Genomic DNA, 19,900 nt, shown 5'->3' with positions numbered 1-19,900 from the left:
AAAATGCTCTGACAAAGTCATAATTTTTTTTAAAAAAAAGAGAAGTAGAGATAGAGAAAGAGAAATACCAAACAGAAAAACAGGTAAGAACGTATTATGAGAAGAGCTCACAAATAAAAAATACAAATGTTTGTAAAAGACGTGGTGTTCACTCCCACGTCCGAGAAAATAAACATATACTCCTGTAAGGCCAGCAAAGACGAGAGCTTGCCACCAAGGGCCTGACGAGAGAGCGGGCGGAGCGCAGAGGGTGTGACCTCCGAACTAGTCAAAGCAGCGATGCACAGCACCCCCCGGACTTCATCCTGAGGGCCACACTTGCACCAAGGGACCCACCGCAACACTGTTTGAAAGAGCAAGAGAGCAGAAAACCTGACTGCCCATCAGCAGGGACTGGCTTACTAAATTCTGAGTCACCCATGCAATGAGATATTTTACGACTATTGAAGGCATCAAGCCACTCAAGTGTTAGGAGGATCTCTGAGCTGCACGGATAAAATAGTGAAGTGCAGAATAGTGCACACTATTCATCATGTACACACATGTGCACACACAGCCACGAGAATACGCACAGACACACGGAGTTGGAGGCAGACTGAGCACCCTGTGCACATTTTTGCCCCATATCTGTGCCTGTGCTGGCATCACCTCTCCACTGCTGGTCACCACCTAGTCGCTAGAGTGGCTTCTACCACACGGGGACCGTTGGTCACATATGTATGCTGGCTCTGCCCCATCTCACGGCCCCACCTCAGTCCTGTGAGATGGGGCAGAGCCAGTGAGAAAAGGGAGGCCAGCAGAGGGTCCCCAGTGAGGGCTCTGCCTGAGCAGCCCCTTCTAGGCCCCAGGAGGGGCGTTCTGATGGCCCCTGTCTAGTGGGGGTGATGGGAGTGGGGCAGGACCGGCTCTTGGAGAGGTCCCGTGCAGGCAGTGAACTGGGGGCTTCCTTAGGCCTGTGGGGTCTGTGGGCTTCCAAGACAGTAAGCTCAACTCAGCTGAGCACTGGAGGCCCCAGGAGCACTGAGAAACACCAGTGCCAGGCACACCCCTGGGCTGGCACCAGCGTGTTGTTAGGTCCCAGTGGACATCGCCTTGCTGACTGCGTGAGAACCCTGGCTCTCAGCCCTTGGAGAGAAGCACTCAGGTCCGTCTACTCAACCCAGGCAGCCTCTTAGGGTGCCACCATGCAGACCGTGCCTAAAGCAGGTGCAGCAGGTCGGGAAGAAGGCCTGGTGCAGCAGGAGGGCAGCACTGGCGGTGCCCAGCCCATGCCTGCTCCCCGGCAGCATTTGTGGCTGAGGGGCCGGGCCCCCATGCGGGGCTTTGGGAGGAGCCAGCTGGCTGACATCCAGGTGTCCCAAGTCCAGTAGCTACAGGGACCAGATAAGAAATGTCAGGGCGGATATGCCAGACAGGGCCTGGGTGACTGCACAAGTGGCCCATCCAGAGCAGACAGTGTCGCTCGGGCCCTAATGACAACTACCTCCAGGAAGCGAGCAACCGCAATTTTTCTGTGAGATCCTCCGGTTTTCAAAGTCATCAGGATGTTCAAAATATTCTAAAACCGTCTGCAGGCCAAACAAAACACACATGTGAGCCAAACATGCTCCTTTGCTGACAGGTTTGACTTCTGGTTGAAGGCACGACACCCCTCCTCACCCCCTGGGTCCAGTTGGTGAGGTTCATGGCACAGGGGTGGGAGAACAGGGCCAGAGAGTGGGGCTTGGGCAGTGTGCTGCCGCCAGCTGTCACCAACCCCCTTGTATCTGAGCTTGCATCATCGGGGGACTCTGCTCTACTTTAAGTTGGGCGTTTTCAACCTGGAGTGTCTCCAGGGGCTCCCTGAAGCCCCTGATGCTGCAGGTGAGTGTTCACGTGGCTTTCCTGAGAATCTTAGAAGGGCTATGGCTTAAAGCAGGGTAGAAATCGGTCTTCCAAAGTAATGCTAACTAAGGAAACAACCCCTGTGAGTACACACAGCCCTGCGTGAGCACGGCTCCATGGCCCGGGTCCAGCTGGTCCCGCATGCCCCAGGGTCCCTCCCTGGTGAACCCCCTCGTCTTCCTCCACCACCTCGGATAACTCTTCTTTGTCTGTAAGTCCCAGCCTCAGTTCAAGTGCCCCCGGAAAACCCCAAGGCTCCCTGCTTCCCATCAGGGTAGAGCTGACCTTTCGGAAGGGAAGGGGCCTGGCTGCCAGGACCAGAGCAGGGCTCATAAAACATAGTAGCTATAATAGTAGTGGTAATAATAACACCATTTCAATAGTGATGATGATGTCACCTTGAACCCTGGGGCTGTTTTAGGTGAAGGAGACCCACAGGCTCCGAGCCAGGCTCAGCCCTGGCCATCAGAGGAGCTATGGCTGGTGGTGCCAGGGGAGGCGGTACCTGGGCTCAGCCACTGAGCTGTGTCAGCTCTGGCAAATGGGGACAAAGGCCGTGGGCCTCAGGAGTCATCAGAGGTACAGGGGCTGCAGCCCTCTGGGTTGCAGGGTGGGTGCAGGGAGCAGGCGGCAGGGAGGGGTGGGAGCACAGGCCTACCAGCAGGTGCTTCTCCTCAAACTCCGAGATCCTGCTTTTGCCCCGCCCCTGGTTCTCCTGGATGGCCTCCTGCACACACTCATTAAAGGTGTCAAGCTCCACTTTCCGCTTTTCCTGCTGTTTCAGTCCATACTCGAAAATGTTCAGGCAGATGATGACAAATTTGTCCTTGTAGGTTAGCAGCTGTTAAGGAAGTTTGAGGCTGTTTCGGGCGCCACATGGTGGCAGCTCCCTTGAAGAGCCTACAGTGGAGACTGGAGGGTAAGGTGTGACTGGGACACCTTCAGCCTTGGCCTGAGGGATTCAGGAACGTGACCTTTGTGGGGAGGGGTGGAGGGGGGGCAAGGAGGCGGGGAAACAGCAGAAGGCTGCAGAGCAGAGGAGAAAGGAGATTCCAGGGGACCGGAGGGCCTGAGACCACGGGGAGCCAGGCCAAGATGTGTGTGTTTTTGCCTCTGCTGTGCTGTCTCGAAGGCACACCTGTGTTGAGGGCCTGTCTTCAGGGGCCGCAGGTACACTGAGGGAAACTGCAGAGGTAGGGGGAATGCAGGCTGGGAGCACAGACATCCATATTCAAGTCCTGCCTCCGCCACTCCTTCTCCCTGGCAAGCTGCTTCCCGTCTCTGGGCCTTGGGCTCCTCACCTGCACGCGAGGGCACGGCAGAATCTACTGGATAGAGTCCTTGGGAGGCCCTTGAGGCCAGGCAGGTGCTACAGCCTCTACATGAGCCCAGGTCACCCAGCTGGAGCCTGTCTGTGTGAGCCAGAGCCCTGCTCTTCAGCTTCTGCTCAGCCCCACACCTGACTGTCCCTTCCCCCACTCTTCTTGGAATGCTATGTGTTTAAAGTGAGTTTTTCTACTCAGAGATGGTGTCCCACAGATGCACTCTGACTTGTTGCTTCATCTCAGCACTCTCAGACCAGGAACCCCTCAATTCCATCCCGAGTCCCTCAGCTTATAGTTTACACCAACCGACTGACCGCTGTAGTCATGGCCTTGATGCAAGTGCTGGCCACACCCTGTGGGCTCCAGCCCACTGGGGAAAGAGTTCCAGCTCTTAGCCCCACAGGCTAGGGTTAGACTCCCAGCTTTTAACTGTGTGACCTGGGACAAGTCAAACTCTCCAAGGTGAGCTTCCCCAAGTGTAAAATGCGATTACAGAGCAGCGCCCATCTAATGTGCAAAGTGGCAGCAGGAACCATAACTACATGGCTAAGGAGGGTCAGTGCCACAGATGCACACTTCAGTAATACTGCCGACCCAAACTGTCCAGCACCAGACCCAGGCCCTGCGGGCCGGACCTCCAGGGGCCCTCTGTAAGCCAGGTACCACTCCCCGTGCAGCTCCTCGTCCTTGGCTCTGTGTGCTCTGAAGTGCAGGTCTCACCTCCCAGGGGCTCAAAGACAGCTGGGGAAAACAAGGCCCAGAGTGGAAAGGGACTGGCTGCAGGCAGGCGGCGGCCATTGGGCCCAGGCCTGGCCAGAGAGGCCCCCGTGGCCCAGAAAGGATATGCCTCGAGGAGCTCTCCCGCACCATGCAGGCAGGCCAGCTTGTTACCCTCCACGTCCTCTGCGTACATGCTGTCAAACAGGAAGGGGCCGTTCAGGTGCTCCACGAACGCAGCCTGCATCAGAAGAGGCCACCGGCATAGCTGAGCTCAGGCCCTGCACTTGGGCCTTGCAGGGAGTGGACGATTGGCCCTCTGAGGAGGGCAAGTCAGGGAGGCACGTGCTGGGCTCGGGGTCTGGCACCTGTGGGGGAGGGCCAGAGGCATAAAATGGGCAGATTCACATGGCTTGATCTGACTGCAGGGGCAGGAGGAGTGGCGACTGTGGGGAGGAAGGCAGTAGGGGCTCTGTTGTGAAGCCAGGGCCATGCTGAGCCTGGACTTGAACCTTCCTGGCCACCATGAGGAACTGCCTAGGGGATTCAGGAAAAGGACCGATGCTCTGACAAATTGTTCCAGCACAACCTCTCCAGGCCCTCAGAGGAGATAAGTCAGGTGAGAACTAGACTCAGGTGGAGCTGGCCCTGGGGGCAAGCACCAAGCTCCATCGAGGGAGCACGATTTACATGCTTCCTCAGAGCTGGGTTGTGGCCGCACAGCATCTTTTTTCAATCACCAGGCAGGTTTTGAGGGCTTGGGCCCTACTGACCTTTGGGGAGCCTGACCAGTGCCCTGTGGGCAGCACTTGGAGCCAGGGCCGGGAGAGGTGGGGAATAGGGCTCCTCCAGGCGAGGATACCTTGTGTTCCTCCAGCTCCTCCCGCCGGGCCTGCTCATCCTCCAGCCGGGCCTGAATCAGGTTCTCCCGGTGCTTCAGCTCGTCGATGCTGAACTGGTGTTTAAGCTCCGCTAGCCCTTTCTGATGGGGGAACAGGAAGTTACATTGTTACCAGAAGAAGTCTGGTCCCTTAGAGCCACGCTGGTCTCTGCCATCCTATGGTGTCTCAAGAGTGGACAGAGGTGTGGATGAGAACAGCTCATGGCCCTGAGGCAGGTTAGTAAGAACCTAGGAAAATTCCCTGGCAAGTGGAAGGAGGAAACTGAGACAAATGGCTGAACAAACGGATGGAAGAGCTGAGCAATTAACATCCAGCTGACAAATCACAAGACTCTATCCTCCCTAACCAAAGACACCTAAGAGCAGGTGGTTTAAACCACCTTAGGGAGATAAATAACAAAAAACAGTTAGAGCCAGACTATCCAAGATACAGATGAAACTAACCACCACACGCTCATTTTAATATGTCAATAAACTAAATGACACTCCCGGAGACCTAATGCATAGCCTGTTGAGATCTTCCCCTGAGACCGCCCCTAGAAGTCCCGCCTATAGAAAGCACTGATAACCCCTCAGGACAAAGGACGCCTGCACGCTGCCTTTGTTGAGCACACCCATGCCCCCTTTTCCTCAGGCGTGTGCTTCTTCTATCCCAGGCTTGAAGGGTCCCAACGAGACCCGCACCCAGGGGAGCAACAGGCAATGGCAGCTCATCTCAGGCTTATCCCCTGATCCTGTCTCCAGGGGCCCTTCCTTTGCCTCACTGTCCCAAACTTTCATAAACTTACTCTCACTTTCACTCTGGCAAGGGAGCCATCCAATAACAGCCCTTTTCAAGTGTCTCGGGGAGATTAGGGAAGGACAAAGAGGGGTGCAGAGGCAGCACAGGCAGGCCAAGGACCTGTGAAACAACCCCAAGGCTGGGGGCCATAGGGTAAATGGAGGCCCCCAAGGCCGGTGTTCTGGCTCTCTTTTACGGATGCACAACAGGAGAGGGGTAAAGTGAGTCACCTGAGTCACAGGCTTGGTAACAAGCGTCTCAGCGCTTGGCTCTGTGCCCTGCCACCTGCTTGCCTTCCTCACCCACCTAGCTCATCCCCTGTGACTGCAGGGGGTGCTGGTGTCCCTAGGGCTTGGTCCTCACCCTTCTGGGCTCACTCTATGCACCTCAGGTGTGTAGTCTTCAAGTACAAGGTTCTTTGTCCTCTGACAACACTCAGGTCTTTACCTCCAGCCCAAACCCCAACTGTGAGTGCCAGACCTAAGCTCTGGATGGCCTCATGCCCCCTGGCTCCCTCAAGAGCACTGCCAACTTGCCCTGTCCAAGATGTACCTCTGTCCTCCCAGAGTTCTGCCGAGGCAAGCGCCCCCCAGCTGGCCCATACCCAAGCCAGGGACCTGGGAGCATCTTGAGCCCTCCCTTGCCTCAGTCCCAGGCTGTGCCCAGGCCTGTCCGTGCTTCCTCCTGATTGTCACATCATCTCTTGCCTGTGATGCAAGAGGTGATGCCAAGAAAATCCCTTGGCCAGGGGACTAGGGAAACTGAGACAGAGAGCTGACCAAAATGTCCGAGCAATTCACAGCTGATACAGACGGTCACCTCCCTGGAGACAACATCTAGGCCTCAGCTGTGTTTCAACTCCAGGCTCAGAATAGCAGCAAAACCAGGTGGGTGAGGCCAGGACCAGCTGTGATGACTAATGGCCCCCTGCAAGGACACACCTGGAAAAGCTGATGACTCTTCTATTGAGATCCTCCCCTGAGAGCACCCCTAAACTCCCAGCCTTTAAAAACCCTCCAGACAAAGGACCCAGAGCTTGCTCTCCCTCCTGGGAGCAGGCCCACACTTTTTCTTTCCACCCTCTTCTCCCCCACAGGCATGCATCTCCTAAAGAGACTTGCAACCAGGGGAGCAGTGCTCAGTGGCAGCTCCCTGGGGCTGATCCTCTGAACCTGTCCCCAGGGCTCCTTGTCTCTGGCTTCCCAGTGAGCTAAAGCAGCCCAGCCTGGGCTCTCCCATTGCTTCTCCTAAGCCTTTTCTTGTTTCACTGTCTACTTCACTGTTTATGATTTAATAAACGTCTCAAAATCACCTGAGCTGTTGTGAACTCTTTCCTGCATGAAGTCAAGAGCCCACACACTACCAGCCAGCACTAGGCAGACCCACCCTAGGCCTGGTCCCCTTTCTGGTAATACTAGGACCCCTGCCTCAACCTCCTAGCTGGCCTCCGCTATGCACCCTGTCACCGTCCAGTCTGTCCACCTCTCCCCGCAAGCAACTAGAGCAATCTGGTAAATGCAAATCTGACTTTGCCAGTCCCTCACTTACCCTTTATGGCTTACTCTTGGGCATAGAGTAGTGACAAGCTCCTGCTCTGGCCTGCAAGGTCCTGCCTGCCTACCCTCTGCCCAGCCTTCTCTGCAGCCATTTGAGCTCCAGACACTGGGCTGCTCACAGTGCTGCCTCCTGACCCAGGGCCTTTGCATGTACTCTGCTTTCTGGCTTCGCCCAGTCAACTCCTGCCCATCCTGTGGATCCATCTCCTGCCCATCCTGTGGTGACTTCCTTGGGGAAGCTACCCAATAACCAACAACGCCCCTGTACATCTCTCTCAGCCCCTGCTCTGCCCTCCTGGCATTTCCATGCATCTGTGGGAAGATTTCACTATCAGTCTCCCTTCCAAGTGTGCTGGCTCTATAAGAGAAGGCAGGGGCTTCCCCGGGAACTGTATAACCCCAGAGCCTGAGCTTGCCTCCCTCTGCCCTGTGCTGTCTGAGGTCTGGCCCAGTTCCAACCGAACACAATGTCAGGACACATGCTAGCGTAATGTTATGCCTTAACATGGGCCTTGGCTGCAAACAGCTTACAAGTATACTGCACGAGTTGAAATTCTTCTGAAGATCTCTTGCTATTCATTGAGCTGTATGCTTACATTCCGTTCCCTTACATAGTCATACTTCAATAAATAAGTTTAAGTTTTGAAAAATTTCTAGTATCCAGCCCCTCCTGCTATCTCCATTCCTACAGCCCTGTCCTCAGTGAAGCTACCTTTCTCTCTCTTTCCCTCTCTCTCTCTCTCTCTCTCCCTCTCTTTCTCTCTCGCTGGACCATGGGTCCTGCCCCCGCCTCCCCTATCTCTCTCTCTTTTCCTCTAATCCCCAGAACAGTCAGCAGATCAGGAATTCTGCTGAGAACTGCTCAGGATTCTCCCTGGGCCTCCATCTTCAATCAGATGAGCTCCAAACACCTCCATGGCCCTGCTGACAGCAACTGCCTGTCCTGCCCGTCCCTCCCCTCCCTGCATGGAACCCCTGAGCTCACAGCCCCTGCCTGTCCTGTATGGTGGACTGAAGGGAGGGCCAGCTTGCAGGTGCAGCCCAGGGCCTTGACTTCAAAGTGCCTCACGGAAATGGGGTGGGGGTGCTTCTTGGAGCTGGGAGGCATCCAAGAACCTGCCCTGGCCCCATGGTCAGCCTGTGGTGGGGCCCTGCTGTCCCGCTGCCTGACCCCTACAGCACCGAGAGGCCGGGGCAGGCTGGGGCTGGCCCCAGGCTGGACAGTAATATGGACAGGTTTCCCTGCTTTGCAGAACTCGGCTTTTCCTTTTTTACCCTCACCTGAGGATTTCTTTTTCCCACTGCATTAGAGAGAGAGGAAGGGAAAGAGAGAAACATCAATTTGAGAAAGAAGCATCGATGGGTTGCCTCCCACAAGTGCCAGGACCAGGAATTGTACACACCAAGACCAGGATGGACCCTGCAACCCAGGCATGTGCCCTGACTGGGAATCGGACATACAGCCTTTCAGTTATGGGACAATCCTCCCAACAAAGCAATGAAGCCGGGGGGCAGGTCAGCAAAAGGTCCAAGACTCCCCAACATCTGCTTCTGCCTGCTGGCTGCCCGTTAGGCTCAGTTACTGAAAGGGCCTCTGGAAGATAAGAAAGCCATACCAGATAGCCCAGAACTTGGCTTTTTACTTATTATTTATCTCGCTGCTTCTAAGCAGGTCTCTGAAACCTGAAAGCAGTCTTTGTTTCCTCAAAGCACAGTGGGAATGCCCAGGCTGTGCTACCTGCCCTTTGTGGAAACGTCTGGGGACTGAGGAGAGAATGCCTAGGAGGAGCTCTGGAATTGTACAGCCCCATGGTTTCATCAGAGCGAAATGCGAGTGGAGAGCTCCAAACTCAGAGAGCAGAGCAGTCTGCCTGGGGGCAGGGCTCTGCTCCTCGGCCCAGGACCAGGAGGATCAGTGTGGAGATCTGCTGTCCAGCCCTTCTCCCTACTTCCCTGGGCTCTCCCACAGCTCCACACACCAATCAGCCTGCCCAGAGCACAGGGTCCTCTCTCCCAGGAAGGCACCAGCTTCCTGTGAGAAGCAGGGGGCAGGACAAACAGTCCTCAGTCTCCCTGGCTCCCAACACACAGGGGCATCCCAGTCCTGCTGCCCAAGCCTCACACATTGGGAGATTCTCTTGTCCGGTGGTGACATTCCCACAAACGGATCACACTGCAAAGAAGGAAAAGCAAATGAAAGGGAACCAGCTTATAACAGGGGAAGTAGGAGAGAAGGGGACAGTGGACAGAGTAGGCAGTAGACAGAGTAGGCGGTGGACAGACCAGGCAGTGGACAGGGTAAGGCCCCCTGGCTGGGAAGAGCCCTGCACAAACTCTGCTGCTAGACTGCCTGAGTCAGTGCCCAACTTGACTGGCAGTGGCCATGTGACCCTGGGTGAGTTGTCTCACTTGTGACCGCTCTCCCATTGGCCAGCTGGGGATGAGAGCAGGGCCTGCCTGACAGGTTGTGGTGAAATACTGCAATTTGCTTGGCACATAAGTTCACAACAACAGTTAGCTGTTAATGTTGTTTCTGGGGTGTACAGAGTAGGGATGAATCCTGGCTCTGCCATGGCTGTTGACCCTCACGTTTTTGTCTCCTCAACTTCATCAGGAAAATCAGACAGTATAGAAGGGCTCTGAGGGTTTGGGCCAGTGGTGTGGACTTTCTTGGAGGGCTCTTGAAGGCAAACTCTTCGGGTATCACAGACTGAGTTGTGTAGCTCTGGGGTGGGGGCTACTCCCTTCCCCAACCTCTGGCCCTGACCAGCTGCACTGCCCACCAACCCACAGGAGATTCACTAGCCCCACCCTCCCATCTCCCAGTGGCCCTGCCCTGCCATGCACTACACAGAAGTGAGCTGGCTATGGCCAGCATGGGGGTCAGAGTGGCCCTCATTGCGTGCGGCCTTTCCTGGGAGGCTCTCCAGGAGGGAGAGACTGAGCTGTGTGGCTCCAGGGCAGGGGCCACTCTTCCCTGACATGCCCGACCAGAGCTGCTGGTCCTGTGCAAAGAGAGCCCTCCCTTCACACGGCCTAGTCTTGGTCTGTCAGGGCCTGATGAACCCTGCTGCCCTCACCCTAATGACTCCTGGAGACCCTGCCCACCACAAAGGTCCACAGGCACCTGCGGTGCAGGCTGACCTTGCTGTGCACTGAGAGTGTTGCTGAGTGGCCCCAGTGCCAGCACTGGTGCCAAGTGTGAATCTTTTTCAGTCCAGTGAACACTACTCACCCCCCCTACCTGGTGACTCACTGAGAACCTACCTCATGCAACCCACATACCGCCAGAGGCCCTTTCAGTGACTGAGCCTAGCAGGCAGCCAGCAGGCAGAAGCAGATGCTGGGGAGTCTTGGACCTTTTGCTGACCTGCTCATGGGGCTTGGTGCTGGTGAAAGCCAACCTTGGTGTGAATTTCCCCTCCCGCACAGACCCAGGCCCAACAGAGGCAGCCACAAACTGTGGACTGCTTTGTGACTCCAAACAGGTGGCCCAGGGCCAGTCACAGGCAGCGCCTAACATGACCTGCCCTGGATCCCTCCTAAGAGGCCCCAGAGTCAACACACCTGCTGGCAGGATTCAGACCACATCAGAATAGGACCCAATTTGCTCCACAACTGGCACATCCATAGGCGGATCTCGGCAGGCACAAACCCTGATGGGGTGAATTCTAATTCACGGGGTCAGCCTAGCACAGCAGCTGGTGGTTCACTGTGGTTGGGTCAGTCCTCACAGTTGGCCAGCCCGGGGTCAACCCCACCCCCGGATGAGCCAACAGCAATCAAGATTCAACTATCATAGGAGGGTTCACAGAACCCATACAAGGGACATTCCTGGAGCACCTAGCTTAGGTGATCAGGTGCCACTGAGCCCCACAGGACACCTACTACGTAAGACCTCATACCAAGAGTGGGAGGCATAGCAGCTCTACCTAATGCAGAAGCAATTAGAGAGAGGCAGCCAGAATGGGGAGACAAAGAAACAGGCCCCAAATGAAAGAGCCAGAGGACTCCCCACAATGGTTGTGAGGGGTCCGGGGGTGGCACACGGAGAGAGCCTGGCACTGTGAGTAAGTGCTCTACAGTGACCTCAAGGGGCCTGCTGGAATCACTCTGACAGGCAGGTAAGAGTGAGGAAGAGGGAGCTGCCCTTTCTCTCTGCCTCAGTGTCCCTTTCCGTGAAACCAGGGGACCTGAAGACTGTCTCACAGAACTGGGAGACCCAGAGGGAGACGCTTGCCATGTGGTCGTCGATGCGCCGGGAGTCCAGGTACACGAGGTCAGGAAGGTAGGCCAAGATGAACATGCTGTAATCCTCTGCCTCGGCGATGGGGTTCCCAGAGAGGCTGAGCCCTCGCAAGTCCTTGAACCGCCGCAGGTAGATGATCTGTGGAGGAAAGGGAAGATGGTCCCTTTTCTTGGCTGCCGCAGGGCTGAAAACACCCCTGGCAGTCTCTCTCTGGCACTGTGCCAGAGTTTGCAGCCAGGCCATAACCGCTTCCACACCAAGTGGAGTGACAGGGGAGGAGGGTGCTAGGCGGGGCCCAGGCTGGATGGCTGTACCAAGGCCTTTGGTCAGGCTCGGGCTTTCCAAAGAATCAGAAGAGCTGAGTTCAAATGCTAGCTGTGGGACAGACAAGTTACTGCATCTCTGTGAGCTTCAACTTCCTCATCTATAAAATGACCATGAGGATGTTATGTGATACATGTGTTGTAAGAATCAAATGAAATAACCTATGAAATGCATGTGGGAGAGTGCCTGACACCTGCTCAGGAAATGGTAGTAGTGCTGTTATCATTATTATTGGTCACAGAATAGGTGTGCCTTTTTAGATCATAAAGCCCTGTGGGAAAAGTCCAAATCTCTTAAATTAAATGGAACCCAATTTATAGTCAACCTTGAATCAACTGGTTAGTGGCTAGTGGAACATTCCACTAACTGCTGTTTAGTTTTCCTACACTCAATTTTTATTAAAACGAGGGGAAAGTCAACCACACAGCGAATGCAGGCGTGCCGCATTTCCACTGCACTGCGCTTGCCGTGCTCTGCAGGCCTGCGGCAGTCCTGTGTTGAGCAAGTCTGTTGGCACCATTTTTCCAACAGCATTTGCTCACTTTGTGTCTCCATGTCACATCTTGGTAATTCTCACACTATTTCAAATTGTATTATTATTATTACTATTATATTTGTTGTGATGGTCTGCAATCAATGATCTTTAATGCTACCGTTGTAATTGCTTTGGGGCACCACAAACCATACCCATAAAAGACTCAAGTGAACTTAATAAATGAGGTGTGTGTTCTGACTGCTCCACCAACGGCCTGTTCCCATCTCTCCTCCTCTCCTTGGGGGTCCCTATTCCCTGAGACCCAGCAATATTGAAATCAGGCCAATTAATACCCTGTAAGTGTTCAAGTGAAGGGCAGAGTCACATGTCTCTCTGGGACACTGAGGGACACTGAAGCAGAGAGAAAGGGCAGCTCCCTCTTCCTCACTCTTACCTGCCTCTGTCAGAGCGATTCCAGCAGGCCCCTTGAGGTCACTTTAAATCAAAAGCTAGAAATGATTAAGCTTAGCGAGGAAGGTATGTTGAAAGCCCAGATAGGCCAAAAGCTAGGTCTCTTGTGCCAAACAGTTAGCCAAGTCGTGAATGCAAAGGAAAAGCTACTCCAGGGAACACATGAATGATAAGAAATTGAAACAGCTTTATTTAAGCCGATAGGAAGAAAGTTTTGGTGGTCTGGATGGAAAAGTAAACCACCCCAGCATTCCCTTAAGTCACAGGTGGCAAACACAAGGCCCGTGGGCTGAATCCAGCCCTTTACCTTGTTTTATCTGGCCCAGCACCTGGTTTCTACCCAGCAGCAGTGCCGAGCTACTTGCCCCTAGTTAAGGACATAGTCCTAAAATTACATTTGGCCCTTTGAAGGCAATGGTGAGGCTGATGTAGCCGCCAGTGAAAATGAGTTTGATACCTTTGCCTTAAGTCAAAGCCTAATCCAGAGCAAAATTCTAACTCTCTCCCATTCTGTGAAGACTGAGGGAAGTGAGGAAACCGCAGAAGGAAATTTGGAAGCTGGCAGAGGCTGGTTCGTGAGGTTTAAGGAAAGAAGCCATTTCCATAACATAAAAGTGCAAGGTGAAGCAGCAAGTGCTGATGTAGGAGCTGCAGCAAGGTAACCAAAAGATCTAGCTAAGATAGTAAATGAAGGTGGCTACACTAAACAACATATTTTCATTGTAGACAAGCCTTATATTAGAAGAGGACACCATCCAGGACTTTCATAGCCAGAGAGGAGAAGTCAGTGCCTGGCTTCAAAGCTTCAAAGGACAGGCTGACTCTCTTGTTAGCTGCTAACGCAGCTGGTGACTTCAGGTTGAAGTCAGTGCTCATTTCCCATTCCGAACATCCTAGGGCGCTTAACAGTTACGCTAAATCTATCCTGCCTGTGCTCTATAAATGGAACAACAAAGCCTAGATGACAGCACATGTGTTTACAACATAGTTCACTGAATCTTCTAAGTCCAACTGTTGAGACTGTGGTTAGGAGAAGAGACTCCTTTCAAAGTATTACTGCTCACTGACAATGTACCTGGTCACCCAAGAGCTTTGATGGAGTTAGGTGTACAGTGAGGTTGGTGTCATTTTCATGCCTGCTAACATATCATCCACCCTGCAGCCCAGGGATCAAGGAGTAATTTTGACTTTCAAGTTTTATCATTTAAGAAATATGTTTTGTAAGGCTGCAGCTGCCATAGGTAGTGATTTCTTGGATGGATCTGAGCAAAGTAATTGAAAACCTTGGGAAACGATTCACCATTCCAGATGCCATTAAGAACATTTTGTGGCACTGGCTGGTGTGACTCAGTTAATTGAGTGTCAGCCTGCGAACTAAAGGGTCACCGGTTTGATTCCCAGTCAGGGCACATGTCTGAGTTGTGGGCCAGGTTCCCCAGTAGAGGGCACTCGAGAGGCAGCCATACATTGATGTTTCTCTCCCTTTCTTTCTCCCTCCTTTCCCCTCTCTAAAAATAAATAAATAAAATCTTCTTTTAAAAAAAGAACATTTGTGATTCATGGGAAGAGGTCAGAATATCAACAGTAACAGGAGTTCAGAAGAAGTTGATGCCACTCTCATGGATGACTTCGAGAGGTTCAAGACTTTGGTGGAGGAAGTAACTGCACACATAGTGGAAATAGCAAGAGAACGAGAATTACAGGTGGGGGTCTAAGGATGGGACTGAACTGCTGCAACCTCCCGATGGAACTTTAATGGGTGAGCCGCTGCTTCCTATGGATGAGCGAAGAAAATGGTTTTTTAAAGATTGAATCTACTGCTGGTAAAGATGCTGTAAAGATTGTTGGTATGACAACAAAGGATTTAGAACATTACATAAACCTAGCTGATAAAGTAGCAGCAGGTTTTGAGAGGACTAACTCCAATTTTGAAACAAGTTCTGCTTGGATTAAATGCTGTCAGATAGCATCATATGCTATAGAGAAATCATTCACGAAACGAAGAGTCAATCAATACAGCAAACTTCATTGTTGTCTTATTTTAAGAAATTGCCGCAGCCGCTCCAACCTTCAGTCAGCAGCCATCAACACCAAGGCACAACCCTCCACCAGCAAAAAGATTATGACTCCTTGAAGGCTCAAATAATGGTTAGCATTTTTTAACAATAAAGTATTCTTTATAGTGAAAGTTTTAAAATTCAATTCATTGGAGTAACATTGATTAAGAACATTAGATAGCTCTGGCTGGTGTGGCTCAGCGGATTGAGTGCCAGCCTGTAAACCAAAAGGTTGCTAGTTTGATTCCCAGTCAGGGCACATGCCTGGGTTTCCAGCCAGGTCCCCAGTAGGGGGCGCGTGAGAGGCAACCACACCTTGACGTTTCTCTCCCTCCTTTTCTCCATCCCTTCCCCTTTCTCTAAAAACAAATAAATTAAAAATTTTTGTTTTAGAAAAAGAACATTAGATAAATTTCAGGTGTGCAACTTCATAATACATCTGTACACTATTTTGTGTCCACCACCAGAAGTCTGGTCTCCTTCTGTCGCATTGTATTTGACTCACTGTACCCTATTCATCTCCCTCACTGCCCTTCCCCACTGCTATTCTGCTTATTGTTTATATTCATGAGCTTGTTGCAATGAAGTATTTTATTTCTATTTCTACATATATATACACATTTTATTGATTATGCTATTACAGTTGTCCCATTTTTCCTCCCCTTTATTCCTCTCTGTCCTGCACACCCCCTCCCACCAGCATTCCCCCCCACAACCTTAGTTCATGTCCATGGGTCATATATATAAGTTCTTGGGTTTCTACATTTCCTATACTATTCTTAACCTCCCCCTGTCTATTTTGTACATACTATTTTTGCTTCTTATTCCCTGTACCTTCTACCCCATTCTCCCTACTCCCCCTCCCTTCTGATAACCCTCCATGTGATCTCCATTTCTGTGATTCTGTTCCTGTTCTAGTTGTTTGCTTACTTTCTTTTTGTTTTTGTTTTTAGGTTCAGTTGATAGTTGTGAGTTTGTTGTCATTTTACTGTTCATATTTTTTATCTTCTTCTTTTTCTTAGACAGTCCCTTTAACATTTCATAGAATAAGGGCTTGGTAATGATGAACTCCTTTAACTTGACCTTGCCTGGGAAGCATTTTATCTGCCCTTCCATTCTAAATGATAGCTTTGCTGGATAGAGTCATCTTGGATGTAGGTCCTTGCCTTTCATGACTTGGAATACTTCTTTCCAGCCCTTTTTTGCCTGCAAGGTCTCTTTTGAGAAATCAGCTGACTGTCTTAAGGGAACTCCTTTGTAGGTAACTGTCTCCTTTTCTCTTGCTGCTTTTAAGATTCTCTCCTTATTTTTGATCTTGGCTAATGTAATTATGATGTGCCTTGGTGTGTGCTTCCCTGCGTCCAACTTCTTTGGGACTCTGAGCTTCCTGGACTTCCTAGAAGTCTACTTCCTTTGCCACATTGGGTAAGTTCTCCTTCATTATTTGTTCAATTAAGGTTTCAACTTCTTTCTCTTCCTCTTCTCCTCCTTCTTCTAGCACCCCTATGATTCGGATGTTGGAACATTTAAAGTTGTCCTGGAGGTTCCTAAGCCTCTCCTCATTTTTTTGAATTCTTGTTTCTTCATTCTGTTCTGGTTGAGTGTTTATTTTTTCCTTCTGGTGCAAATCGTTGATTTGAGTCCCAGTTTCCTTCCCTTCACTGTTGGTTCTCTGTATATTTTGCTTTATTTCAATTTTCATAGCCTTCACTTCTTCCTCAATTTTGCATCATACTCAACCATTTCTGTGAGCATCCTGACTACCAGTATTTTGAACTCTGCATCTGATAGGTTAGTCATCTCTTCAACGCTTACTTCTATTCTTGGAGCTTTGATCTTTTCTTTCATTTGGACCATACTTCTTTGTTTCCATGTGCATGTACATAGTAAGGGGTGAAGCCTTAGATATTCACCAGGGTGTGGCACCCCACATCACTGTTTTGTGGGCCTGTATGTGGGGGAGGGGTCTGAGAGGGAACAGTGCCACTTGCTTGGCTCTTGGCCAGCTTTTAGTCACTTCTTCCTCTACCCACAATCAAATTGGGCCCTTCTGATGCTGATTCCTGGGTGGGTGGACTTGTGTATGTTCTAGGACCCTCTGGGTCTCTACAAGGAACTCTTCTGTGAGGCTGGGAGTTTCTCCCACTGCTGCAACCCCCACAGGTTTTGTTATTCAGAGGTTTGAGGTTTTATTTCCCTACACTGGAACCCTGGGTTGTGAGGTCTGTCTCGCTCCCCAGTTGTTCCTCCCAGTTTATCCGCACACAAATGTGGGACCGCCTGCTCTGCCTCTCTGCCCCGGCTGCCTGTCTCTGCCTCTCCTACTGGTCTGGATGAATGTTTCTTCTTTAACTCCTTGGTTGTCAGACTTCCATACAGTTCAATTTTCTGACAGTTCTGGTTGTTTTTTATTTTTGAATTTGTTGTTGTCCTTCTTTTGGTTGTGTGAGGAGGCAAAGTGTATCTACCCTATGCCTCCATCTTGGCTGGAAGTACAATAAAATATTTTTAAATTAAGGTATGTACATTGTTTTTAGACATAATGCTATAGGACTTTTAATAGACTATAGTATCATGTGAACATAACTTTTATATGCACTGGGAAACCAAAAAATTCACAAGACTCACTCAATGGTATACTGGCTTTACTGAGGTGGTCTGGAACCATACCTGCAGTATCTCCTAGATATGCCTGTATTTCATTTGATTGCATCTTCTGAATACCTAGACACTGTACTATGCAAAAGATAGATAAAAAAATATAGCATGCTTTTCTGAAGGAATTTCTTTCAGTCATTCATGTATTCATTCAACAAACACACCTACCAGGCTTCAGACACATGCCAGGCCTTGGGGAATCAGGGGGAACAAAGTCCACATGGTTCCTGCCCTTGTAGCAGGAACCTCCTTTCCTGGGGCAGGGACATGAATGTTTTTTGAAGTAAATAAAATAATTAAACTTTGGTTAAGTACTATAGAAACATAAAGATGGGCCAGGAAAGGAAACAATGGGGAGACCTTTTTCAGTGAACTCGGGGTCTCTGAGACCTGAGGGAGCTGACCTCCCGAGGGCAGAGGAAAGTGTGGAGCTGAAAGCAAAAACAGCTCAGGCAAAGGCTGAGGCAGGAGAGAACGGGGTGTCTTCCAGGATCTGAGGAAGGCCAGGGTGGCTAGAGCTGGGCTGGGGAGGGGCCTGGGGCAAAACCTCAGGCGAGACTGGAAACAAGGTCAGGGCTGGGTCATGTTAAGACTTGGGTCAGGGTTGCAGTCAAGAGTTTAGATTTTGTCCTAAGGACAAAAGAAGCCTTTGGAGTGTTAAGTGTATGGGGAGACAGGATGTGATTTAATTTTTAAGAGATCTCCCAGTGAAATTCCATGTTTTTCATCTTTTAGATTGTTTAAAGAGAGAACTGTTTGATAACAAAGGGTGTTAGGGTGAGTGGAAACAGGCCTTTTCATGATTGCTGGTGGGTTTGTAAATAGTTTTATTTCCATAGATAACAATTTGGCAGGATTCATCAACATAAAAAATGCACGTGTCCTCAGACCCGGCAATTCCACCTCTAGGAATTCACCTTGCACATGGCCTCGCACGGGTGCGAAGTAAAGCCCTGTTCAAGGCCATCCAGTGCAGCCCGTGTGTATGGCATGAGGTTGGAAACAACCTCAGTGCCCACATGTGGGGGACTGGAAAAATATTTCATGCTGCGTCTAAGCTGTGGAATGGTCCAACAGAGAGGGCATAACTGAAGGAAAATGCTCGGAGACGTGATGTTTAAACAAGATGCCTATAAAGACACATGCAACTTAGGCGGCAGCTGTGGCCTCTGGAAGAGGAAGCTTAGACTGAGGCCAGGGGTAAGAGGGGCTCTGCCCTGTGTGCTCTGAATTCTCCAAAACATCTGTGAGTTTGTGATGCAATAAACAGGCATTAAAACTAGCCTAGTGAGAACCAAGATGGCGGTGTAGGTAGACACACTGCGCCTCCTCGCACAACCAGAACTGACAGAAAATCGAAAGGCAAGGAAGTCCGACACCAAGGAGATGAAAAATAAACATTCATCCAGACTGGTAGGAGGGGCGGAGACGGGCAGCTGGGTGGAGAGGACTCGTGTTGCCATGGTGGGACCCAGGCTGGCGGAGTGTGGGACGAACGGGGCAGGCAGTCTGACCACTAGCAGACCCTGCGGCCCCACATTCACGCACAGATAAACCGAGAAGGCTGGACTCAGAGTGGCGGAGAACGGGGCTGGCAGAGCAGCGGGTAGCACCCAGCGGCCCCACACTCGCACATAGATAAACCGGGAGGAATGGCGGGGAGCAAAGCAGACCGCGCAACCCAGGGCTCCAGCGTGGCGAAATAAAGCCTCAAACCTCTGAGTGAAAACACCCATGGGGGTTGGGGAGGCAGCAGGAGAGACTCCCAGCCTCACAGGAGAGTTCCTTGGAAAGACCCACAGGGGCCTAGGGCGTGTACAAGCCCACCCATTCGGGAACCAGCACCAGAGGGGCCCAATTTGATTGTGGGGAGCAGAGGCAGTGACTGAAATCTGGCAGAGTGGAGAGGGCCCCATTGCTCCCTCTCGGCCCCTCCTACACGTACATCACAGCACAGCGACCAGCGTTACCCCACCCCCGGGAACACCTAAAGCTCCGCCCCTTTAAGTAACAGAAGCACCAAGACAAAAAATAAAAAATGGCCCAAATGACAGAACACTTCAAAGCTCCAGAAATAATTCATCTAAGCAGCGAACAGATAGCCAATCTATCAGATGCACAGTTCAAAACACTGGTAATCAAGAAGCTCACAGAATTGGTTGAATTTGGTTGAAAACTAGATGAAAAAATAAAGGCTATGCTAAGAAAGACAAAGGAAAATGTATAGGGAACCAATAGTGAGGCGAAGGAAACTGGGACTCAAATCAACGGTGTGGACTAGAAGGAAGAAAGAAACATCCAACCAGAAAAGAATGAAGAAACAAGAATTCGGAAAAATGAGGAGAGGCTTAGGAACCTCCAGGACATCTTGAAACGTTCCAACATCCGAATTATAGGGGTGCCAGAAGGAGAAGAGGAAGAACAAAAAATTGAAAACTTATTTGAACAAATAATGAAGGAGAACGTCCCTAATCTGGCAAAGGAAATAGACTTCCGGGAAGT

At 51.1% G+C, this 19,900-nt stretch overlaps 1 protein-coding gene across 7 annotated transcripts in view; it reads right to left on the bottom strand.

The window, feature by feature from the left end:
• The window catches only part of DRC3 (dynein regulatory complex subunit 3), a 48,009-nt gene that overhangs the window by 10,509 nt on the left and 17,600 nt on the right, over positions 1-19,900 (bottom strand). For 6 of the 7 annotated variants that reach the window (XM_071219279.1, XM_071219278.1, XM_053910825.2 and 3 more), the window contains 4 exons: positions 11,405-11,551; positions 4,789-4,908; positions 4,056-4,167; positions 2,543-2,718 (listed from right to left, as the gene is read on the bottom strand). In XM_071219279.1, coding sequence (XP_071075380.1) covers positions 2,543-2,718; positions 4,056-4,167; positions 4,789-4,908; positions 11,405-11,551 — 555 coding nt within the window. The remainder of the gene's footprint in view (positions 1-2,542; positions 2,719-4,055; positions 4,168-4,788; positions 4,909-11,404; positions 11,552-19,900) is intronic. The other variant, XM_045198951.3, reaches the window with a different exon arrangement.

This window comes from Desmodus rotundus, chromosome 9 (genome assembly GCF_022682495.2).
Source record: "Desmodus rotundus isolate HL8 chromosome 9, HLdesRot8A.1, whole genome shotgun sequence".
Taxonomy (NCBI): domain Eukaryota; kingdom Metazoa; phylum Chordata; class Mammalia; order Chiroptera; family Phyllostomidae; genus Desmodus; species Desmodus rotundus.
The sequence above is the reverse complement of the archived record's forward strand: the minus strand, read 5'-3'. Positions and strand labels throughout refer to the sequence as shown.